The sequence below is a fragment of the Cicer arietinum genome, chromosome 1 (genome assembly GCF_000331145.2).
Source record: "Cicer arietinum cultivar CDC Frontier isolate Library 1 chromosome 1, Cicar.CDCFrontier_v2.0, whole genome shotgun sequence".
Taxonomy (NCBI): Eukaryota; Viridiplantae; Streptophyta; class Magnoliopsida; order Fabales; family Fabaceae; genus Cicer; species Cicer arietinum.
Genome location: NC_021160.2, coordinates 52,672,600 through 52,695,681, shown reverse-complemented (window position 1 = coordinate 52,695,681; position 23,082 = coordinate 52,672,600). Strand labels below are relative to the sequence as shown.

General features: G+C 31.3%; 5 protein-coding genes and 3 non-coding genes across 8 annotated transcripts; 2 read left to right on the top strand and 6 right to left on the bottom strand.

Moving 5' to 3' along the window:
* The first annotated feature begins 1,351 nt into the window (after positions 1-1,351).
* On the top strand, positions 1,352-1,933 carry LOC101502273 (uncharacterized). The gene is made up of 2 exons (XM_004486746.4): positions 1,352-1,553; positions 1,656-1,933. The coding sequence occupies exons 1-2, from the start codon at positions 1,448-1,450 to the stop codon at positions 1,772-1,774; spliced, it is 225 nt and encodes a 74-aa protein (XP_004486803.1). The 5' UTR covers positions 1,352-1,447; the 3' UTR covers positions 1,775-1,933.
* Positions 1,934-6,830: 4,897 nt separating this feature from the next.
* LOC101502588 (ESCRT-related protein CHMP1B) lies at positions 6,831-7,734 on the top strand. The gene has a single exon (XM_004486747.4). It carries the CDS (start codon positions 6,956-6,958, stop codon positions 7,571-7,573), a length of 618 nt encoding a protein of 205 aa, XP_004486804.1. The 5' UTR covers positions 6,831-6,955; the 3' UTR covers positions 7,574-7,734.
* A 4,328-nt stretch (positions 7,735-12,062) lies between these two features.
* LOC101502905 (large ribosomal subunit protein eL28y-like) lies at positions 12,063-14,411 on the bottom strand. Its single transcript, XM_012714796.3, has 4 exons — positions 14,275-14,411; positions 14,017-14,182; positions 13,577-13,740; positions 12,063-12,359 (listed from the first exon to the last, which is right to left on the bottom strand). The coding sequence occupies exons 2-4, from the start codon at positions 14,162-14,164 to the stop codon at positions 12,240-12,242; spliced, it is 432 nt and encodes a 143-aa protein (XP_012570250.1). The 5' UTR covers positions 14,165-14,182; positions 14,275-14,411; the 3' UTR covers positions 12,063-12,239.
* On the bottom strand, positions 12,623-12,713 carry LOC113785273 (small nucleolar RNA R24). The gene has a single exon (XR_003471412.1). It is a non-coding gene; the product is annotated as a small nucleolar RNA R24 (small nucleolar RNA).
* LOC113785272 (small nucleolar RNA R24) lies at positions 12,878-12,967 on the bottom strand. Its single transcript, XR_003471411.1, has one exon. It is a non-coding gene; the product is annotated as a small nucleolar RNA R24 (small nucleolar RNA).
* On the bottom strand, positions 13,149-13,238 carry LOC113785271 (small nucleolar RNA R24). Its single transcript, XR_003471410.1, has one exon. It is a non-coding gene; the product is annotated as a small nucleolar RNA R24 (small nucleolar RNA).
* A 1,446-nt stretch (positions 14,412-15,857) lies between the features above and the next one.
* LOC101503239 (protein NUCLEAR FUSION DEFECTIVE 4-like) lies at positions 15,858-18,293 on the bottom strand. Its single transcript, XM_004486748.4, has 2 exons — positions 17,576-18,293; positions 15,858-17,116 (listed from the first exon to the last, which is right to left on the bottom strand). The coding sequence occupies exons 1-2, from the start codon at positions 18,059-18,061 to the stop codon at positions 15,977-15,979; spliced, it is 1,626 nt and encodes a 541-aa protein (XP_004486805.1). The 5' UTR covers positions 18,062-18,293; the 3' UTR covers positions 15,858-15,976.
* Positions 18,294-19,970: 1,677 nt separating this feature from the next.
* On the bottom strand, positions 19,971-22,879 carry LOC101504098 (uncharacterized). Its single transcript, XM_004486752.4, has 3 exons — positions 22,723-22,879; positions 21,739-21,927; positions 19,971-20,353 (listed from the first exon to the last, which is right to left on the bottom strand). The coding sequence occupies exons 2-3, from the start codon at positions 21,918-21,920 to the stop codon at positions 20,167-20,169; spliced, it is 369 nt and encodes a 122-aa protein (XP_004486809.1). The 5' UTR covers positions 21,921-21,927; positions 22,723-22,879; the 3' UTR covers positions 19,971-20,166.
* Positions 22,880-23,082: the final 203 nt, after the last annotated feature.

The window sequence follows — 23,082 nt, the reverse complement described above, 5'->3', positions numbered from 1 at the left end:
ATATTCTTAGCATTTATTATTTGATTTCAGCTCCAAACTCTTTCACATAAAGTTTTGTTGGATATAGTAAGTAACATTCAATTAATTAATATGATTTTTTATATTTGATTATTTAAATTAAATTTAAATTTTAAATTAATTTTGTCTTCAAGTACCAATATCCAATAAAACTATAAAATATCTAAAAATTTATCTTATTTTTACTATATCACTCCTTAATTTGAAGAGTTAACGTTATGTATTTAAGTAAACATGCGTTTTATGGTCTTTAAAATTATAACATACAATCAATTTTGTTATTTAAATATGACAAATAATAATTTACTCCATTAAACTAAAACAGTTTCAACCAATTTAATCTTTTTGCAAAATATTTTCTTAATATCCATCCATGAAAACCAATAAACACACATTCATAATGATTTAAAATGCCTCTTTACTCAGATTTTTTAAATAAAAAGATGCTCTATTCCCATAATATTTTGTAACACTTTTATGGAGTAATAAACAAATGTTGACTAAAATATTGTTAGTTGTCATGTGCGTGTCGGAATTGATAAATTAAACGAGTCTGAATTGATAAATTAAATGTATGTTTGAAAAGTGTAATTTCCAGATTAATTTTTCACATTAAGATAAAAATTATATTAGATAATGTTTATATAGATGCGAAGTTGACACTTCCTACCGCAATTCCAAACACATCCTAAAATGAAAACAATGTTGAAATTAACATGTTGCCCAAAAAGCCTGATTTCAATTCTACTAATTGAGGAAGCTTGTTGGTGTTGATCAACTACTAAGAAACCCTCTTGAAGTAACAAAGTCTAAATAAATATCCATATATGAATGCAAAACCACCTCTTAGACTATTTATTAATTAATTAATTACTAACTTGGAATTCAAACTTCAAATTCAAACCTTACGGCCGGGTCCTACAAAACCATGGCTATCTATCATTATTATACATCAACTATTCCTAGTCTTGACTTTTAAGTTTTAACTATTATATATATATAACTTCTTACTTGGACCAATTTTTTAAAATATTTAAAACTTCAACGAAACAAACGTCGTCTTTTAAATGTATATGTTAATAGTAGTGTATATGTTAATAGTAGTGTTTTATTTTATGATTGAAATAATAACTTAAATAATATCAATTTTAGTAAAATTAAAAATAAATATATATCTCATATCACCGTCTTATTTATAAAAGTGAAATACGTTACAAACTATTATTTTTAAAAATTATTATTTCTAAATAATATTGTTCTTCTTTAAATTTTTTAATGATTTTTAAATATTAATTAATGGTATGTATGTAATATATATATATATACACGATTACATTCATGATCTAATCATTTCCAACACCGAAATCAATCACATCTATATTTCTCAATAGTTGCCTCTCTGAGTCTCTCTTGTATTGTATTTGTAGCAATGGCAACCAATTCTGTGAAGTGTACTTTGGTGACCATTTTCATCTTTGCCATGGCTCTGTCTCCCACTTTACCATCATGTGACGCTGCACGTGTTCCATTAGCAGGTAATTAATTAAGCATTGAAACTTTAAATTAATAATGGCCTCATTATATATAGTATATGGTTTTGTATGATAATTAAGGAAGTCATATATTTTGTTGTGCAGTTAATAATGGACCCATATGCCCTACTTGTGTGTGCTGCACTCCACCACCCCCTGGCTCTTGCTGCAAACAGTGTTGTGCTTCACCAATTGAATCTCAAACCATTGGTCAATCTCCATAATAGGGAAATCACTCACATGTCCATTTATTATTTATATTATTAAGATTTTTACTTTTTTCGAATAAAAACTATGTTATTTTATGTGTAAGAATCATTATCATGATCATAACAATAAATAAATAAATAAAAGAATCAATATCATGATGTTAATTACCATCATCAAGGACTTTATGCCATACATGAGAATGGATCCTAAAAGTTATAAATTGGGTATTCATTTGTGATTCAAAAAGTTTAAAATAGTATGTAATTTTGTTCAATTTAGATTCACTTACGTACCCTAATTTATCCTTTCAAATTTAGGGGTATAATTTGGAATTTAATCGGTTCATTCACTTTTTAATGACATATAACTACATATATATATACAATATAACCTACTAAACAAATAATATTACGGAGTAACAATGATTAATTATGTTTTGAACCAATTATTCATACAAATAAATAAATTACATTAAACAAACAACTATATGGTTAGAAATTAAAAATTAAATAAAAATATATATTAGTACTATATCTCATATTGTAATTACACCCACATTAAAATGTAATGTCTGTATATATAGGACAATATTTCTATTAATATTCGTGTTTATAATATAATTTTGTTTTTTTATAAAAAAAAGTATAATATTTTATTAATAGTAAAATAAATAAATATTAAAATTTATATATGTGGTTGATTTTAATTTTAAAAAAGCATAAAATATAATTTGATGCGAGTGATTTTCACACACACAAAAATCCCATAAATACTAGTTTTGTGTTTTTTATGATCTATTTAATTAAATCAAAATTTTATATGGAACAATTTATATGTAAATACCATGTATTAGTTGGATTTGCATATCTGCTTTAAAAAAATTCATTGGCACAGAATATCTGATCAGATGAAGTTGAATATGAATTTCGTGACACAATTGTATTTAACTTCAAGGTTAAGTTTTTGTTGTTGTTTGACACATACAAGGTTAAGACTTAAGAGTAATATATTCGTTTTTGAAATTCGAAAACCTTTTAAAACAAGTTATGTCACTGAAAATATTACTGGGTTGAGTCGCGGACTAGGTCGTTCTCTTTAAGACGTTTCGAGGCACTGCCCAAAATTGTGCAAGGCAGACTATCAACCACGAAGTCCACAGGATAAAACAGCCTAGATACTCTGTATCGGAGTTCTACTGCAATGTAGAAAATCGTTCTAGAATTACATCCTCAATATGGCAGTCTTACGACTGACACTCGTAATATGGCACAACGACCACTCAAAAGAGAAGAAAGAGATGAAGCAGTAAGAAGGGGGAGAAGAGAGAAAAGCCTCAGATACAGAGAGTTTTTGGTGTGATTTTCCAACTGGGGAGAACCCTCTATTTATAGAGGAAATCCGCAACTGGATCTGAGAAATCCATGGATCATCAGAACGTGCGCTCCAAGTAGTGGCCCTCAGAAACGTGTGCTCCAAGCCTCCAAAACGTGCGCTTCAAGCTCAAGGATTTGACTCTGACTTTTGACCGGACAACAAGGAAACGTGAGACCAAAGATTAGGGTTTTGACCGGGCAAAACAGACGCACGAATTCAGGGAGGAAGACTGGATCAGATATGACTCGGTGGAGGGCAGTTAATTAATTTTCAAGCAAAAATTAATAATACACCACATAGCCAAAGTCGAGCCGAACCGAGCATGGATCATCAGAACGTGCGCTCCAAGTAGTGGCCCTCAGAAACGTGCGCTCCAAGCCTCCAAAACGTGCGCTCCAAGCTCATGGATTTGACTTTGACTTTTGACCGGACAACAAGGAAACGTGAGACCAAAGATTAGGGTTTTGACCGGGCAAAACAGACGCACGAATTCAAGGAGGAAGACTGGATCAGATATGACTTGGTGGAGGACAGTTAATTAATTTTCAAGCAAAAATTAATAATACACCACATAGCCAAAGCCGAGCCGAACCAGGTCGCGTGCGCGCGCGTGTGTGGTGATCAATATTGCTTGCGCTCTCCCTCCTTCACAAAATTGGGGTGCCCCTTGGGACCCTTCCCAAGTTCATTACCTCCACCTTATATACCCTACTAATGTGTGGTATCCCTCCAATGTGGGACTTCTCAATTTTTTCAATTCACAACAACGTGCGCTCCAAGCCTCCAAAACGTGCGCTCCAAGCTCAGGGATTTGACTCTGACTTTTGACCGGACAACAAGGAAACGTGAGACCAAAGATTAGGGTTTTGACCGGGCAAAACAGACGCACGAATTCAGGAAGGAAGACTGGATCAGATATGACTCGGTGGAGGGCAGTTAATTAATTTTCAAGTAAAAATTAATAATACACCACGTAGCCAAAGCCGAGCCGAACCGAGCATGAATCATCAAAATGTGCGCTCCAAGTAGTGGCCCTCAGAAACGTGCGCTCCAAGCCTCTAAAACGTGCGCTCCAAGCCTCCAAAACGTGCGCTCCAAGCTCATGGATTTGACTCTGACTTTTGACCGGACAACAAGGAAACGTGAGACCAAAGATTAGGGTTTTGACCGGGCAAAACAGACGCACAAATTCAGGGAAGAAGACTGGATCAAATATGACTCGGTGGAGGGCAGTTAATTAATTTTCAAGCAAAAATTAATAATACACCACGTAGCCAAAGTCGAGTCGAACCGAACCAGGTTGCGCGCGCGCGTGTGTGGTGGTCAATATTGCTTGCGTTCTCCCTCCTTCACAAAATTGGGGTGCCCCTTGGGACCCTTCCCAAGTTCATTACCTCCACCTTATATACCCTACTAGTGTGTGGTATCCCTCCAATGTGGGACTTCTCAATTTTTTCAATTCACAACAACACTAGCTCTCATAAATGTCATTATTATTTCCAATAAACTTTCATTAAAAGTATCATCATTTCCAACAATATAATACAACTAACAAACTACCACTTATTTAATACAATTATCATGAATGAGAAAGTCTCCTTACGAATTTTTTTCTATCACAAACTACCTATTATGCATATATAGCCTTTGCATCACCCTAAACTTCTTCTTATTAGTGATTTGTGAAGCATATATCTATAGAAATTGAATTGATCAAGTTTCATATCTGATTGAAGTTCTTGATGAGGAACCACATGGAGAGCAAGTACTCATGAAAGGTAGTGTAAGTGTTGTTTTGTACTAATATTTTAATAAATATTAATATTAGTAATAAACATGTTATTTGTTGAAGGTAGAGTTATACTCGACAAAATCTTATTGTCACGTCAACGTGTGTGTTTCTGCTTTGAATCAACTCATTCATCTTATAACTCGTGCTATATTTGAAGTTGATGTAGATGAAATGCAATATCATTGTCCAACATAATGAAAAATCAACAATAATTTAATTATTGTGTCAAATGAAAACTAAAACAACCCCAAAATATTTCAAAACAAAAAACACGGTTAAACATTTTTTTATTGAACTTAATAAAATAGATTCACAATTTAGTTCGATTCAATTTTAATTTATACGATTTTGAGGGTATTGAAGTTGACATTTTCTTGATCAATATCATTAACTCTTGTGTAAGCTTTCTATTCCACCACTTTTTCATCATATTTTTGCACTCCACCTAAATCAACTTCAAATATAACACATGAGTTATAAGATGAATGAAGTTATACGAAAGGAGGAACATAAATGTTGAAGTGATGAGGAGATTATGATGATTTTAACTCTATCATTAACATTAACATATACAATGTAGATTACTCATATTTATTGTTTAAGAAAATATTAGTTCAAAGCACACATTTCATTGTAATAAAGTTATAATAAAATTTCGTGTTTTGAATTAATATGTTCTTCATTGTTATAAAGATCGTAATTTAAATAATTGTAAAATTTATATTTACGATTCTTGAACAAGTTGGATAACATAAAGAATCCTCAGATCTCTTGCAATCCAAAAAAAACACAAAGAAGGCTCCTTTGACCCTCAACTCCTCTTATCTATCGAATTTTTTACTAGTAATTATATTTTACGGCAAGAAAGTAGTAGTTGTTGACAAAATCCACTGTATGTTGTTTTATTTTCAACCAAACAAATCTACGAAAAAGGAGAATGACACACTAGTTTTCTATGAATAAATTACAACACATGGTAACTCTAAAATTCTTTTTATAGTTAAATGAGGAATTAGTATAGACATTAATTATTGAGTTAATATTTATTTTTTTCCCATAAACTCAATCATTAAAATGATTTTTTAATGAGAAAATGGGCTAACACTTTGGAAAAACAAATAGCTAAAACATATTCCACAAGAATGCACTTGCAATCCAAATTCACTAAAATTAAATGCTTGTAAAAAGTAATCTAAAACATTAAAATAACTTAAAAACTTACACTTAATTAAGTAATTTAATCAATAAATTCATTGTTATCCTTTTACTCGCAACTTCGCTTCCATTCACTATTTTAACATAAAATTATGCGTTTTAATTTTACGGTGTAAAAATTAACTTTGAATGATTGATTTAGTAAAATTTATTTTACTTAAAAGTAAATTTAAAAGAAAACAATTTATTTTTTTTATAAGATTCATGTAAGAAAGTAAATTAAACAACAAACATAACGACTTTCAAGCAAATTGGTCTGTCAAAATAAAAAATATTCAAAACTAATCCACTAAAATTCAATATAATGCTACAATGGTTACACAACTAATACAAATTTAAGTTTATTAGGTTGCAGAGGAAAAATAGGTTAGTGGCCACAAAAAAGAAATATATTTTAAATTTGACCCAAATGATCAACCTACTTAACCTTGTCATTTTGATTGGGTGAAGTGGCCGGACCAACTTGAGACTTGAGAGGTAGGGTTCAAAAATTTTAATTTTCTCCCGTTTAAAATATCAAAATTCAAATTAAATTACTTAAATCTTAACTTAATTGATGTATTATTAAATCGAATGTTTGGAAAAAAAAAATATGGGGTTAAATGGGCCCAGAGAGAGAAAGGGCGAAGGATGGTTCTTGGAAGGAGCCCAATAAGTTAGAAATGACAGCGAAACTAACTAAATCCTCAAAAAATGATAAAATAACACTAACGCAATTCAAATATTCCCATTCTCTCTCTTTTCCTCGCTCTATCTGTGACTCTGAAAACTTCCCAAATTAAACCCTAGTTCGATCATCAAAACCAAATCAACCATGGGGAACACAGAGAAGCTTCTAAACCAGATCATGGAATTGAAATTCACGTCGAAATCGCTACAACGACAAGCAAGAAAGTGTGAAAAGGAAGAGAAATCGGAGAAATTGAAGGTGAAGAAAGCGATCGAAAAAGGTAACATGGACGGTGCAAGAATCTACGCTGAAAACGCAATCAGAAAACGAACAGAGCAGATGAATTACCTCCGATTATCTTCCCGTTTGGATGCGGTGGTTGCTCGCCTCGATACACAGGCTAAGATGTCGACGATAAGTAAATCGATGGGAAACATCGTGAAATCGTTGGAATCTACACTTGCGACTGGTAATTTGCAGAAGATGTCGGAGACGATGGATCAGTTCGAGAAGCAGTTCGTGAACATGGAGGTTCAAGCGGAGTTTATGGAAAGCGCTATGGCTGGATCGACCTCTCTATCTACACCGGAAGGAGAGGTTAACAGTTTGATGCAACAGGTTGCCGATGATTACGGACTTGAAGTCTCCGTCGGACTTCCTCAGCCAGCTGCTCATGCCGTTCCGCTTAAGGAGAAAGATGCCGAGAAGGTTGATGAGGATGACTTGTCAAGGCGCCTTGCGGAGCTTAAAGCTAGAGGTTAATGTTCTTCTTAGTTTCTTGTTGAAGAATGAAGGTCCACTCTTAGTTATAATATTGTTGCTATATTTCTATTTTTTGCTTTTTATGAGTGGTTTGTGTATATTTAACTGAATTTGGATGGTTCGCTCTAACATTAAGAGATATTGGTATTATGTTGTGTGTAGACTTTGCTTATATGTTCATATTTGTTTGCTTGTTTAAATTCTTATGCTGTATGATTGTGTCTGCTTTGGCTCTGGTAATGGAATGCTGAGTAGAATAGAATGCTTGTAGTTGTGTTTTGCAGATGCCATTTCTTTGAATATATTTAGTAACTGGCGTTGATGAGGGAAGGGGATTAATGTTGGGCATAGCTATGAAATGAGAATATTGATTAGGTTACATTACTGTGAAGCTTATGCCAGTGACTAAATTGGTGTCATGATTTTAAATGTAAACAAACCTTAATTGAAGTTAACCATTCTTCGATCTTTCCTTGAGAAGTGGAGGGATTTCACTTGAGAGTCTGTTCCCTGATAAATTGCTCCCACGATGGAAAGGAATCTATGAATTTGGGGTCCAAAATGATGCAGTTGATAGTGCTAATCGATCCACTGGAGGCTAAGTACCTCCCTTCAGTTCAATTATTATGTATGTCAAGTGTTTTTAATGTCAAATGTTACGGCAATATGAATTTTTGGAAAATAAAACTGATAATGACCTGAAGTTGAGAGTTGAGACCATTCCATGAGTACTCCAGCGGTGCTTAAATCAAAGATCTCCTTGCCATGATTTTCCTAGAGACAAAAAGTATTGTGATTTGATGTATGTATTAGCCTTAAGCCCCTAACTACAATTATCTTAAACAGAAGTTGAATTCCATTGATCAATTAAGACTCTTGGATTGAGTTTTAAATTCATGAAAATGGTTAGATACCCAGCACAGATTAGGAAAGTTCTAATAGGGTTCACTATTAAGTAGTTGACCACACTATTCCTTTTGATCAAGTTAAGTGCCTTTTGGATTTCGAAGTGTGTAGCAAATCCTTTTGCTCACAAAAATCTTCTCACAGTTTTGAACATTCTATGGAGAATTTCAGAAATAAGCCTTATGGTAATGTTTTTCCTTGTTCCAGTGTCAAATGAACTGTGTATCTGAAGCACGTTAATGAGTTTTGTATTGAGTAAAGGCGACCTCTTGAGGTAGTCCATTAATGGAGCCTAGAGTTATTGAAACAAGCTGATATCAAACGAATTTTGGATAGAACATTGAAGACAGAAGACTAGTGCTTTTTTAACCCATTTATTTATTTTTCTTCTTTAAAGCAAATTACATAGATTGTGAGACAATATGTTGCTTACTCAGCAGTAAGGAAATCTTCACGAGCTACATCTTTGTTTCCTTCTGCCTTGTATGGTATGCATAAAAGTTCTGTTGCCACAATTGCGGGCTTTCCAGTAAATTCTGAAACAAGTCTAACTATATCTCCATTATCTGGCCATTCTATCTTAGAAAGATTTCACTGTTTTCTATAAACAGATATTTAAAACCCATGTACTAAATTTTTGCGATGTATAAATTGATTGGAGAGCAGTCTATAGTGGTTGAGGAATATTTACAGAAGTCACTATGCTGATGTAGTGTTAACACCATGTTGGTTTTATAAAGTGTATTGTACTGTATTGGTAGATAAGACAGATTGCAGGATCAGCAAGCATAAGTTACTCATTTGTATAATCTCTTGAAGGATTCTACATGGTGGTCAATAACACTTCCCTCATAATAAAAAATTACTTGTATAATATTTGATTGTCTCAAATATAGGTAAATTAATTATATCATTTCTAAAATGTCTCTCCATTAATATAATTTTATTTTATGAGCTTTTACTCTTGTAGAAATTACTTTTAACAAAGGGTGATTTTGAAAGCACAATTATTTTTTTATTAGATTAGTAATTAATTTATGTTAACAAAAATTATTTTTTTACTGATTTAACTAAAATTATTAGGTACATTCTTATTTTTTGGGATAAAAATCTAAGGTACATCTTATTTTTTGGGATAAAAATTTTCGTCCTAAATCAGAGGATTGTTTTGATTTCAAGAGTCTTAGGATGTTAAATAAGGCCTAGATGATAAAATTAGCTTGACAACTTAGTGCATATTCCAATAAATTATGGATAAAGATTATGAGAGTTCTTTCAATCTTTCGTGAATTTTCGTGCTAATTTCTCTACTACTTGGAAAGAGCTATTGTAAATATTTGGGAGGATATCAAGAAAAGTATCACTTGGGTTATTCAATATGACCATGACATTCGATTTTGGAAAGACCCTTGAATTAAAGGTAACTCCAAATCCAATTGTTTGATGCCATTTCAAACGGGGAATTTGATTTTTTAGTATTTAATTATAATATAGAAAACAGTTGAAAATGGGACATTGTTGAGATCTATGTTTCAAGAGAGATTTGTGACATTATTGCAGCGATTAAACCCCCTAGTCTATGAAGACTCGACTTTCCTTGTTGGAGTCTTACCCTTGATGGTCATTTCACTTGTAAAGGGCTTACGACTATTCGCGGTGAAATATTATAATCTCTTCTGATCCCAATTTTGATGATATCTGGAGTTGGAATGGTCTGAATTGTTATAGAGCTTTTCTTTGGAAGTTGACTTACAATAGTCTTCTTATCAATGATGAAAGACATTCTAGAGGAATTTCTACATATAATCTTTATTTGTGTTGTTGTGATTGTCCAGAAACAATTATGCATATATTAAGAGACTTAGATGAAGTTAAAGGTTTTTGGAATGATGTCACTAGTTTGAATCATTGGGGTAAGTTTTTTAGTTTTGGTCTATATAATTGGTTAGATTAGAAACAATGATATTGGTCGAGTTCAATTTCAATGAATTACTTTCTTTGGTGTGGCTGTGAATGAAATCTGGAAGGATGGTAGTATATTTGTTTTTTGCGATCCTCATCTTTAGAGAAAACTTTGATTTATAAGACTCTTAATCACACATTCTGGTTTAGTCTTGGTAATTTAATTTCTTTTTCCTATATATATATACAAAAGTTACTATAGACACCATTTTGTAAACAACAAAAACAAAAGGTTGCTATAGACACCATTTAATTAGATTCAATAGTTTTGTTCCGACTTGAAGTTTTTTTTTTACTAGGTTCTTACTTTAATTTGTAACCACTAATCAGAGTTTTTGGAATTGTGAAAGTGACAAAGGAAAATGAGTCCAACTATAATGTTTGAGTACATTAAGCAAATTGACTTGAGTAAAAAAAAAAACAGCCAATTGCTTAACCATTTATATAAAAAAAAACACCAAATGTTTAACCTTCTTAACCCATGAGTTGATGTTTACGATAAATTTTGAATTTTGTTCTTTTCTTTAATAGTTTGGCATTTATTAGAATTAGTCCAACCGTAGACATAGTATAGTACAAAGCTTAGACCGTGTGACATCATACATGGAAGCTCTGCACCTCCACCTACAAAATTGATATCCCGCAAACACCCATAACAATGAAAATAAAATATACTTATATAAATAAAAATATTTATTGTATGTTAATATATTTGATGTTAAATAAATAGAAAAAAAATATATTACACTATATATTTAGAAGAAAAATTAAAGTTGAATTATATTTTTGAAAATAACATAACGATTCATCTATCATATTTAGATTTAAAAAATAAAAAATTTAAGTAAATTTAGTACCCAACCTAATCAGGGTTTGCAAACCCGTCTCAGAGTAACCCAAATCAGGGTTTCTTTACATGGTCCAGGTCCTATATATACAGCCCTAAAACCTACTCGTGTGCGAAATATTCATAGTCCATATATTACATAACAGGAATAATGAACACGTCTTTTTAAGATTTTTCTAAAAATAACTTTCTTTGTATTTTTTTTTTATTTTTTTTAAATAATTTTAATAATAAAACTTCAAAGGAAAAATTGATAAAATAATTTATATACTATTTTAAATATTTTATTTATTTGGAATATTTAAATTTCAAAAAAATAATTAAAATGAAAAATTGACTAATAGTTCTAAATAAATATAATTTTTATCACATTATAAAATCTAATAATAAAAATAGAAATTATTATATATTAAAATTATTAATTTTAATTGATTATAAACGTTTTGACCTAATCCTACCCGTGTACGAAATACAAATTGTCACATAGACTGTAATAGTAATTATAATATTTTTATAGTGATTAGTTAATATAAAAAACGGATGAGATCGATGGATATTAGAGAAACTACTTCGTATGACAATTACGAGAGAAAGAGAAGGTAAGGAAAATCTTTTTTGATCTATTAAAATTTTTGAGTTACTGTAAAAAATAATTCATTGAAAAGTTAAGGTGTAGACTCAATCTTATCTTTTTCTCTATGCAAAATCCTCACTTATCATTCGTCATTGATCAGTCATCAAAATCAATATACCATCCTCATCATTTGTATCAAGTGAAGAAACAATCTATGAAGACTATTAGAAATAATAATAAACATGGTAGTTCTAGTTGTGTATTGAAAATGCATTAAATGCTTTAACCAAACTGAACTCTTGAGTACAAAAAGGGGGAAACATGTTTCATGAAAATGTAGAATGCTTTAACACTCTTCTCAATTCACTTGCCAACATTCAAGCATGTCTGTTCCTCTTCTTTGCGCCGGATTTTGCAACTTTGAGGCTCCTGTTGACAGCACTCAACCTTGCAAGAGCTGCCTTCTTGAGATCAGGCCTGTAGTAGTTATCTGCCACCTGTAACATTCAACAAGGAGATAAAATTAGCATTATAGATTCATAGAATTGACAGAAGTACATGATGCACAGAACCAACCACAAATATAAACTGATAAAAAGCAAAATAGTGAAAATGGTAAGATAACCGAAAACCATGGAATATGATTTCATGACAACCAACAAAAAAGGCAACATAGATAATATAAAACTAAGAAAAGATTCATAATGATTCAACAATTTGAATTGAACCTAGACTAAGTGGGAAGAAGTTCTGAATGATCAAATCTCAGAAGCCAAGCGTAACAAGTAAAATTCATGGAAGTAAACCCACAAAGGGAGTCTTCTTACATGTTATAGCCTCATCACAGCTGGTCAACATTCAGTCATATTGCAGTGTTTCACAATAAATTCAATATAAACAAAAAATTTGCAAGACAGCATTGTATGAGACAGTTCAATTGAGACAATTTAGTTTGACTTGATAAGAACATAAATTAAAAATGGATCAAAAGTCACAGAATAACTTCTGGTTAATTGAAGCTCAGAAGCCAAGCGTAACAAGTAAATTTCACAGAAAAAACCCACCTAGGGAGTCTTCTTACATGTTAAAGGCTCATCACCGCTGTGGAATAATCAGTCATTATAGTTGAGTTTAAAAATGCGTTTAATTTACATATAAATAATTTGAATGGAAGCAATTGTGCACAATGATACAACTGATAAAAAAAAGACCAGACTCTCACATTAGAAAACATAAATAAAGATATAGAAAGGCTAAATTCATGAAAATTAAACATTTGAATAATCAAAGCTCAGAAGCCAAGCGTAACAAGAGAATTTCATTGAAGAAACCCACCTAGGGAGTCTTCTTACATGTTAGAGGCTCATCACTGCTGGGAAACACGAGTCACATTGGTACAGATTCAAAATGAATTCAGTTAACAAATAATTAGTATGGATGGCACCATTGGCGGCGAATAGATAAAATAACAAATGAGAGACTACTTCCACTCAATTAAACAAAGAAGATATCAAAAGGTTACAGTCAAGGAACAATTTTAAACTAACTAACTCCAATATTGAGAAATGCAGCTAACAATAGATCATTGAGAAACACAAATAAATAAAATTAGCAGAATTATCAAACAACATTTTCCACGCAATTAATATGATTCAAGTAAGTCTCTCCCCACAAGACACTTTTTAACCGATGATTTTCTATAGCAAAAAAGTACCTGATTTTGCACAGCCTTTGCCATCTTCCTAAACTCCTTCTTCAATACAGATTTGTGAAGCAAAGCTGCGGGCTTGTTTTGCTTCCTTGTCTTAGTGGTTGCAAACAACACAGCTTGATCTTTACCAGCAGGCTGAATGGTAACAGTTTTCTTGTTGGCCAAACCTATACACCATCATATACATAATCTCAGCTTCACACACAAAACATTCACATTATCAAAATCAAAATATCAACACCAACTACACCTAATAAAAAAATAACATCGCTAAATAATCACGTTCAAAATATCAATACAAAAAACCAGCATTCACAAAAAAAAAAAAATATTTTTATTAATACCAATTTCTCATCATAGTATAAAAAAACTATTTTTATCAATTAAATCAACCAAAGGTAACAACTTCATAAATTAATGAAAGAATGTATTAATATACTAACCAGAGTATTTGAAGGAGTTGAGATTGTAGAGATTGTTTGGCTCTCTGCTGAATTGAACGCTCTGAGTATTATTTCCAAACTCTTTAACCAAGAAAGAGTTGTTCCTCTTTACGATCTCCCAAACAAGATTTCCAGGTACTGTTGCCATCTTATTCTATGTACGAACCTGAAATGCAGACTCAAATTAAGACCAAATTCAAAATTAAAGAGAACCCTGACTAGCACAATATAAAAACGCGAGTGCAAAAAATAGAGTACCTTCGATTTGCTGTTGAGGAGGGGAGTGAGATTTGAGAAGAAGAGTAGGAAAAACTGTGATCTTTTGGTCAGAATTTATAGCAAATGGGATTGGAAACCCTAATTCAACGTTTTGGATTTGGACTGCTGGACATTGGGCTTGAAACATATAGCCCACTAAGCTGTTCAAAGACCCAAACCAACAAATTAAATTGTTGACCCAAAAAAAATATTAAATTTAGAATATTTATTGTCCAAAATATATCGATTTTTTTAATGTACAAAATCTAGAATAGAATAAATATTTATTAAATTTTTTTATTATTTATTAAACTTATTTTACTACTTCGTCCCTTGACATAAAGATTTTTGTCTTCACTCTCATTAAAAAATAAGTAGTTAATGTATTTATTTTATGTGGTAATGTTTCTAAAATAACATTTGTTTGATTTTACATATTTCAAGATAAATTAATAGATGTGTATGTTTAAAAAAAAAATCTATCTAGTAAATTAAAAGGGTATTTATATTAAGAGATAAATCTTTTTCTTGTTATAATTAGGACTACCATCAACTTTCAAAACATTCTACTTGTAAAAAAAAAAAAAAAAAACTTCTCAACATTCTTACAAAAGTGAAATCATAATTGAATTTCTTTAGATACTTGTATAAAATAATTCTTCATTAATGATGTATATCCTTTAAATCCTTTTAATAAAGTATTTGTCGTGTACAAAAATAAAATATGTCATTCACAAAGTTACATTGTAAAAATGGATTTCAAAATAACAACAAAAAATGCATATCATTATATGTTAATTTCTAATTATATATTTATTCGATAGCTCATACGCTAATTCTATCAAACACTTTAAATACAACCATGACTTATTTCTTATTTGTTATTTGTTATAAACTCTTATCCATTATCTGCTATTTTTTACCAACAAAGTCTTGCTGTAAAGATGTTTTTGTCAAATAGATCAAAAATATAATAAACATGTATCTTCTTTCTTCAAATTTCCAATATTAAATGAGGACCAATATTGAATTAGGGGTACTTGTATTCATCTCATTCACGACCCATTTGTTTAAAATGAAAACAAAAGTGATTATCAAATAAAATAATTTAAAAGTGATTATACATAGTCATACATCACATCACACCACACCACACCACACCACCATGCTTCCATAGAGTGTAAGAATTAAAAGCTGAATTACCAAGCCATATGATCAGAATCCCAAAATACTGTGTTCCTAAATTGTTTACATATGTGCAAAAAGCTTCTCTTAATTGTCTGGAAAATGCACAAGTAATGGATACACATGTTTGAACTTTAGTATGTCAGGATCACAATGTACTTCAAATTAAATCAATGCTATACCTTTTGCATTTAATGCACAGGCTAGCTTTTATTCTTTCATAAGCATGTACATTTTCCCTGTGCAAAACACTCCATCACACCCTCCTTTTCCCCATCTTACACACACATAAAAGGCCCCATCAACCAGAAATGGGGAAGGAAAGGAAAGAACAAAAAATGCCATCTAAGAAGTGAAAATCTATGCTAATAATCAAAGAAAATTGTGACAAATGATAATTGAAAGAATAGTGAACTACATTTCCTTTTCAATTTCAACATACAAAACAGGTAAAATTCACAACATATAAGTCTTTATAGACAACTTTGTGAAAAAATGCTGACAAACACATTCTTGGTCATCGTGCATTATGTTTTAATCTTCTAAGCACAACTTGGGTATAGAACTTTTGGGTACGGAAATACAATGCCAAACCAACCAAAAATGCCAGAAAAGCCACACCGGCCAGGATCAGAAACGACGACATGAAACAGTGGATGCCAAAGCAAGAGTTATCTTCTTTATTGGCTTCCTTGTCATATATATATCCAACAACTCTCACAGAAAGTATATAAGATCCAAGTGGACTCGCTGCAGCAATAGTGTTGAAAATGGTACCCATGTGCTTCACACCAAATATCTCATAAGTGATTGTTGGCATTAAGGACCAATTTGTACCATAGCATATTCCCACCAGAACAGGACCCAAATAAAAATTGCCAGGGAAACCAGAAGCTATGATTACATGACCAAGAATCATAATTCCCAGAGTTACAGTCATCAACAGTGGCCTCGGCCAACCTCTTTTGTGCATGATATAATCAGATACATGACCGCCACCAAAACGGCCGAGAAAATTCCACATACTCCACAATGATACCATATTATTAATCTCAATAGTACTATACCCAAGAGATTGTCCTATTTGGCTCATATTATTTATCGTTGCCAGCCCAGAACCCAAGCCCGATATCATGGTCACAAACAACATCCAAAATTCAACCGTACACATTGCTTGTAAAAGGTTCATTTCTTGTGCAAGGGGCAACACATCATCTAAAGGATCTTGTACCTGCTGCACCTCCTCTCTAGGCAGCTCCTGGTATTCAATTGTAGGAGCGGTCTCAATGGAACAAGCTTGTGAAAATCCCCTCGAGTCTTCCCAATGAGCTTTCACAGCAATGCCAAACGGCGATGCTAGTAGAACCATAAGGACCACAAATGTAAATACTCGTGCCCAATACGGCAAGCTCACAAAGTTTTGCAAAACTATTATGAACATAAGATACACAACAATAATTGCAGTTACCACAGAGAACACATCCAACTGCTTCTTGTAATCACAGTCTTGCACTTCATAGATCCTCAACAGAAACATAAAAAACAGACTGATGAATGCAGGTAAGCAAGCTAGCATCAGAAGGAAGGTTGCTGGGTCCCCATCAAAAAATGTGTGGTATAGTTGAATCAGGATAGCTCCACTAAGCCCAAGAAAACCCTGAATAATTAATATCAAATGTTTAATGACCATACACAATTAACATAAATCAGTTTTACACTAACATCCAAAGAAATACGTTCATTTTTTCTATGTCATACCATTAATTTTAAAATTCAGTTACAAAAGTTCAGTGATATGGCAAAATATTAGATTTTCAATAGATGGCAGTGTAAAACTAGTTACCACAACAATGTAGAGATACTAGAATTGACTTATTTGAGTTTATTTCCTAACACAAGCACTTGTCAAACTATTTGGAAGAGCTTATTGAAACTTATAATATATTTGTAATCAGCTTATTTCTATAACCTCTCTATGATAGCTTATCAAAACAATTAATGTGTTATGATGTATGGTTCAATTTGAAATCCATAGTGCAAGTAAAAAGAAGAGTTAATCACCAATTCTAAAATGAACTATTATATTGAAAACGAAAGTGAAATTGAAAATGGTAACCTTCATGATACCAATGATGGTGCCACTATATTGTGGGAAATTACGCAAACCAGTAACGACATTGGTAGTGTTCAAGAAAGTTTGACCATTAGATGCAAGCCAAGCGAAGAAACACATGAGTGGAACAGGAGGCTGATGGATGAAGCCCACAACAGAGGCCCAAATGAAGAAAAAGCCCACAAAAGACTGAACAGCCCCAGCGGCAACGACAATCCAGGGGCCAGCAAGGGATGTCCATTTGGACTTATTGGATGGGAGAGGGATGGTGTGAGGAGTGACGGCGGAGTAAAGGAGGCCGGAGAGGACGCCGAAGTTGGCACCGATGTCTTTGAAGACGGAGACAGTGTCGAGCGTTGATTGATCGTAGGATTGTGTTGATTTGAGGAGAGGAGAGTAGATGCTGAAGGTGTATGATGCACCGCAGCTCCACTGGATCCATATGGATGCGGCAACGCCCACCCAACGATTCGCTACCCACTCCATCATCTTCAATGTTCTTCTATTACTTGCAATTGGATATTGATGATGATGATGAGTATGATTATGATAAGATTAATTAGTCAAATCATTAACATAAGTAAAAGTAAGACGATTTCTTCAACATCAAATTGAAAAATCTTTCATTCATCCAATTTCCAAATAGGAAAATTTCACAAAGTTTCCGTTAACAAATTGTTTTGATTGGTAGGAAGGAAATGGAAACTGATTGGTTTCCTTTACGGAAAGTGGTCGAAGGAAATTATTTATTTATTTATTTTGAAATTGTTAGAGCTGATAAAATAAGTCTGATAAAAAAACCCAAAACCACAAGAACGTATGAATTGGACAAAAATATTTTGAATTATCAATTTGGGCTTTTTGGCCCATCTCATTGAAACCCAAAGTTAAACCGGCCTATAGTAATGTACACTACACACTATTTAGATCCAACTCTATTTTTATTTGGAAGTTGCATCTTTAACGAGAATTTGCACACAATATTATTGTCGATTTCTCATCTCCAAAAAAAGAAATATAGGTTCTAACTTGAATTAAGGGTGTATATACCATATTTTTGGAGGTCGTAATCCGGAGGATTGCCACATATTTAAGAGACTTGTCTAGAATAACTATGTAAAGAAATATATTCGACACTTTAAACCTCGAGCTAGTTCAAGTAAATAACACACAAGTTAGTAGAGATCTTCAAGATCACCAAAAACAAAGATCGAAGCGAGGACAAAAGAAAAGGTGAGGAGTAGTTAGACATATTCTCATTACAATTGCACCTAGTGGTGATGAGTTGAGCTCGACCAAGAAACATTATGATCATCAGGTAATACATATCCAAAATTTGTTAGAAAATTTGGTCTTGTCTAAAGCCCTTGATATCACTTTATCGCCTAAAGACCTTGAAAATGGTCATTCCTCGTAATAGTTATAGTGGTGCAAGTGTTTAACTATGACATAAAAAGAGTTATAGTTAATCTTGCAGACTTGACTAACATCAAATATTAGAATGTTTTTGAAAAGTTACAACTTTCCACCAACTAGTTACAACCCTTCATTGTCTCCTTGACTTTTCAAGTGAACAAGTACAAGTTAAAGGGTACATAACCCTTAATAAAACTTATTTTGCTTCTAACAAAAATTCAATCACTAAAAGTTTGTTATTTGATAATTGCTCATAAGAACTTCTTTTTCTTCCTTTACTTGAAGAGCTCACCCTTAGATATCCTAGGATTGCTTCTAAAATTGTTTTTCTTCTATATGATTGATTGTTGGCATTTGTTTGATTCTTGAAAGTTTTAGATGTTTTTTTTTTTTGCAAATAATTTTTGAGTATTTTTGAAAGATATGTTGACAGTTGAACATAAAAAATAAGTAAAAAATAGAGATAATTGTATACAATTTTGGATTGAGCTTGTCTTTAACGGGAAAAAGTTTGTGTTCGCCAATCTCCCTATTTAGAGTTGTTTGGTCCATTCAAATGACTTTGAATTTAGTTCGATATTTTAGTTTTATAAAATCAAAATCTATATAAAATTTAAATCATCAAGTTTTGACTCAACGACTTTGGATTTGGATGTGTCGAATGTATGAATGCGATTTTTTTCTATTGCAGAAAATCCAGTTCCATATAATACAATGTTTTGTATAATTTATGTACCTTAATGTTTAAATATCATAATTAGTCCTATAATGACCAAGAATAATGACTATGAATGTAAACCTAACAAGTCGAGTATAGAACAATTGTTTGGCCAATGATTGGTCCTTTTTAAACTATGGTGGTTCTTGGATATAATGATTAAGGATTGAGTAAGGTTTAGAAGGATCTGAATTAGTTAGATGATTTAATTAACTAAAAATTAAAAATCATTGAGGTATTGTTTAAGACAACTAACAAACAAACTTCAAACCAAGAAACTAAGATTGCTATAAACCTTCACCAGTGTCAAATATAATTATGCTCCCCATGTCTATTGAATCGTTATTTAAGGACATCAAATTAATTAAAGTAGATCAAAGACCATTTGATCCTGAATATAAGAATTTTCAACAATTAAGCTAATAGTAGTAGTATTGTCTTAGAGGGTAGTTCATTCCACTTAAACACAGTAGCCAGTGAAGGTAAATCCTCTGCCCACAATCTCACCTCCACAAAACCATGCAAAACATTCAAGTCCAAACAAAGCAGCCATGCCAACATTCTCCATGTTCAGATCCCGCCTGTTCTTTATTATGTTCTTAGCATACTCCAATTCCTTCCTTAATGAATTGTAACGAAGAGGAATACTGCAATAAAAAAAAGTTCAATACTTGACAAAACTCAATTGGAAAATTCCCAACAAAATGAAACATGACTCGGTATTAAGTTTTTATATTGGATGTTATTTGTCTTTATAAAATTTATTTTTAAGACTATAATTGTCTTTTTTTTTATAAACTTATTTCAAGTCTTATCTTTTTTTTACGAGATTGTTGAATTTTTCTCGATAACTAAAAATACAATTTAATAATAAAAATATATTCGGTTCAACGTGTGAATGAATTTTAACGAATAATGGGAATGAATGAACGGAGAGGGAGAATGATTTTATTTTTATGTTGTTTGGCTCAACTAGAGGAGAGGGTGAATTTTATTAATAGAAAGAAATTATAAAATTACATTTTTCAACATTGTAATATTTAAGATGATATTAACAAAATAATTCTTTAGTCAAAAATAAGGAATTAATATTATCTCCACTCCAAACCTCTTTCACTTTTGGAGAGTAAAAATTTACTTGGGAGATATTTTGGTCTTCTATCCACCTCTTCAAATAATTGAACCAAACAACTCACACTCAAAATAATCATTCTCCTCACCTACATTCTCTTCTAATCAAACAAACCTTAAATGCTTTGTGTTTGAGCATTTGTTTGTTTACCCTATATATTTATTTTGAGTTTGATCAGTTAAGTTTTTAGACATCAGTTCATTAAATAGTAAAAACGTTTAACAGATAAATTTTATGTGATTAATATAGTAGTTTATTTAATAAACATATTAAACTAACATAAGTATTAAGTTAGACATAAAACTTAGAGACCAATGAATCAATTTTAATATTAGTAGAATGATTTAACGAGAGTTTAGAGATAAATAAATCTTAATATTCATTCTATTTTATTTTATTGAGCAAAAACAATTCCTTTAATAGTAATTTAGGTATTTCAAAGGAAACATAGTTCAATCTCTTTAATCAATTGGATCTCAACCTTTATTTTAGTATTGTATTTAATTTTCTTTCTTTGCTATATGACTCATTGACTATATTTGTTACCTTTTCCCCGTTCATTAATTAAAATGAATGATTGCATGAATCTTAGCAATTACTAAACCAATCCTCATGGAAACACTATATTCACCAACAATATACAAAAACCAATGCAAACAGAATTCAAGATGTGAGCATAATATTTTTAGGAAGTGAAATGATTCTTAGACATCAAAAAATTTAGTGGCAAATACATTGTCTTTTGATTTTTATGACTATTTTTCAAATATGTATATGTTCAAGAACATAAAAAGTAAGGGAAAAATATATATATACAATGTTACATGTTACATACAATTTGTGTATCTTAGATGTTGAGTGATCTTGTAATGACTAAAAATAATGGCTAAGAATGCTAACCTGGCAAGTCGAGTATAGAACAATTGTTTGGCCAATGTTTGGCACTTTTCAACGGTAGGTGGTTCTTGGATATAGTGTTTGTTTTGCTCCAATAACAGCTTGTAAAATGAAGCTCCACGGTTTGACACTACTGCTGATGCTTGATTCACCTTTGATTGCAACTGAGGTATCTTTGATGCCATCGATTTCCTATACAAAAGTATCAATATATCATCAAACCTGAAACTTTTATTCAAATGGTCGTAGTAACAATTGATTTTATGACACTTCTTAAAGAAAAAAAAAATATAACTTTTGAGTGAAAAAATTTACAATTTCAAATGCATAAATTTTAATATTATATTTCTATGTTTAGCTTTAATAAATATCTAATTCTGAAGAAATTGATTTTGTAAAATTTATTATAATTAAAAGTGAGTTGAAGGTAAAAAATTATTTATTTTTATATATTTATATAAAAGTAAATTAAATTAAATATTTAAAGATAAAAATCAATTATAGAGATAAAAATTATAAATTATAGTTTCAAATTATAATCAATTCTAAAGATAAAATGAATTATATTCTAACAATCAAATATCTTAAAATCGATGTTAACTTCTCCAAAAGAAAAACTAGAGGTACACATGGTCTCATAAAAAAGAAAGAAAAAAAACCTAAAAAAAAGTGTATTAAACAAAAATGTAAGAACTTAATTAAATTTAGTTCGATAAATTTCCTATAATTCCTCGTAAGAGAACTTAATTGACAAAACATATTTTATAACATAAATTTGGATGAAACGTATGGATTTGTGTTGAACAAATCATAGGTTATAAAGACATGGATCATCAATCCTCATCATCTAAACACAAAGAATGTGACAATGAAATTTGATTTAGATGCATTATATCGGAAAAAAATTGATTTACATGCAACAATTAATGAACTAAGTAGTAATTAGGGGTTGCATTGACAAAAAGATGAACATTATAATTAAATTACCTGAAAGTTGATGATATAATTAACCAATTTGCAGGAAATGGTGAACCTAATAGTCTCCACTCGACGCTAGACTTGGATTGCCGTTTGTAACGCTGGCCAAAATCGTTCTTATGAAAAAGTCACATGAATTTAAATGAAAAACTACAACAACAAAAAAGAAACTGCTTTTTACGTAGTTAAAAATAACAAAAAAAATTCTCAAAATAATAATAATAACAACTACATCGCGTTTTTTGGAGTTAACAAATGAATCATTCAAACAAAACATTTATTTTGAAACTGGTTTGCGATAACATATTATATTATATATATATATATATATATATATATATATATATATATATATATATATATATATCA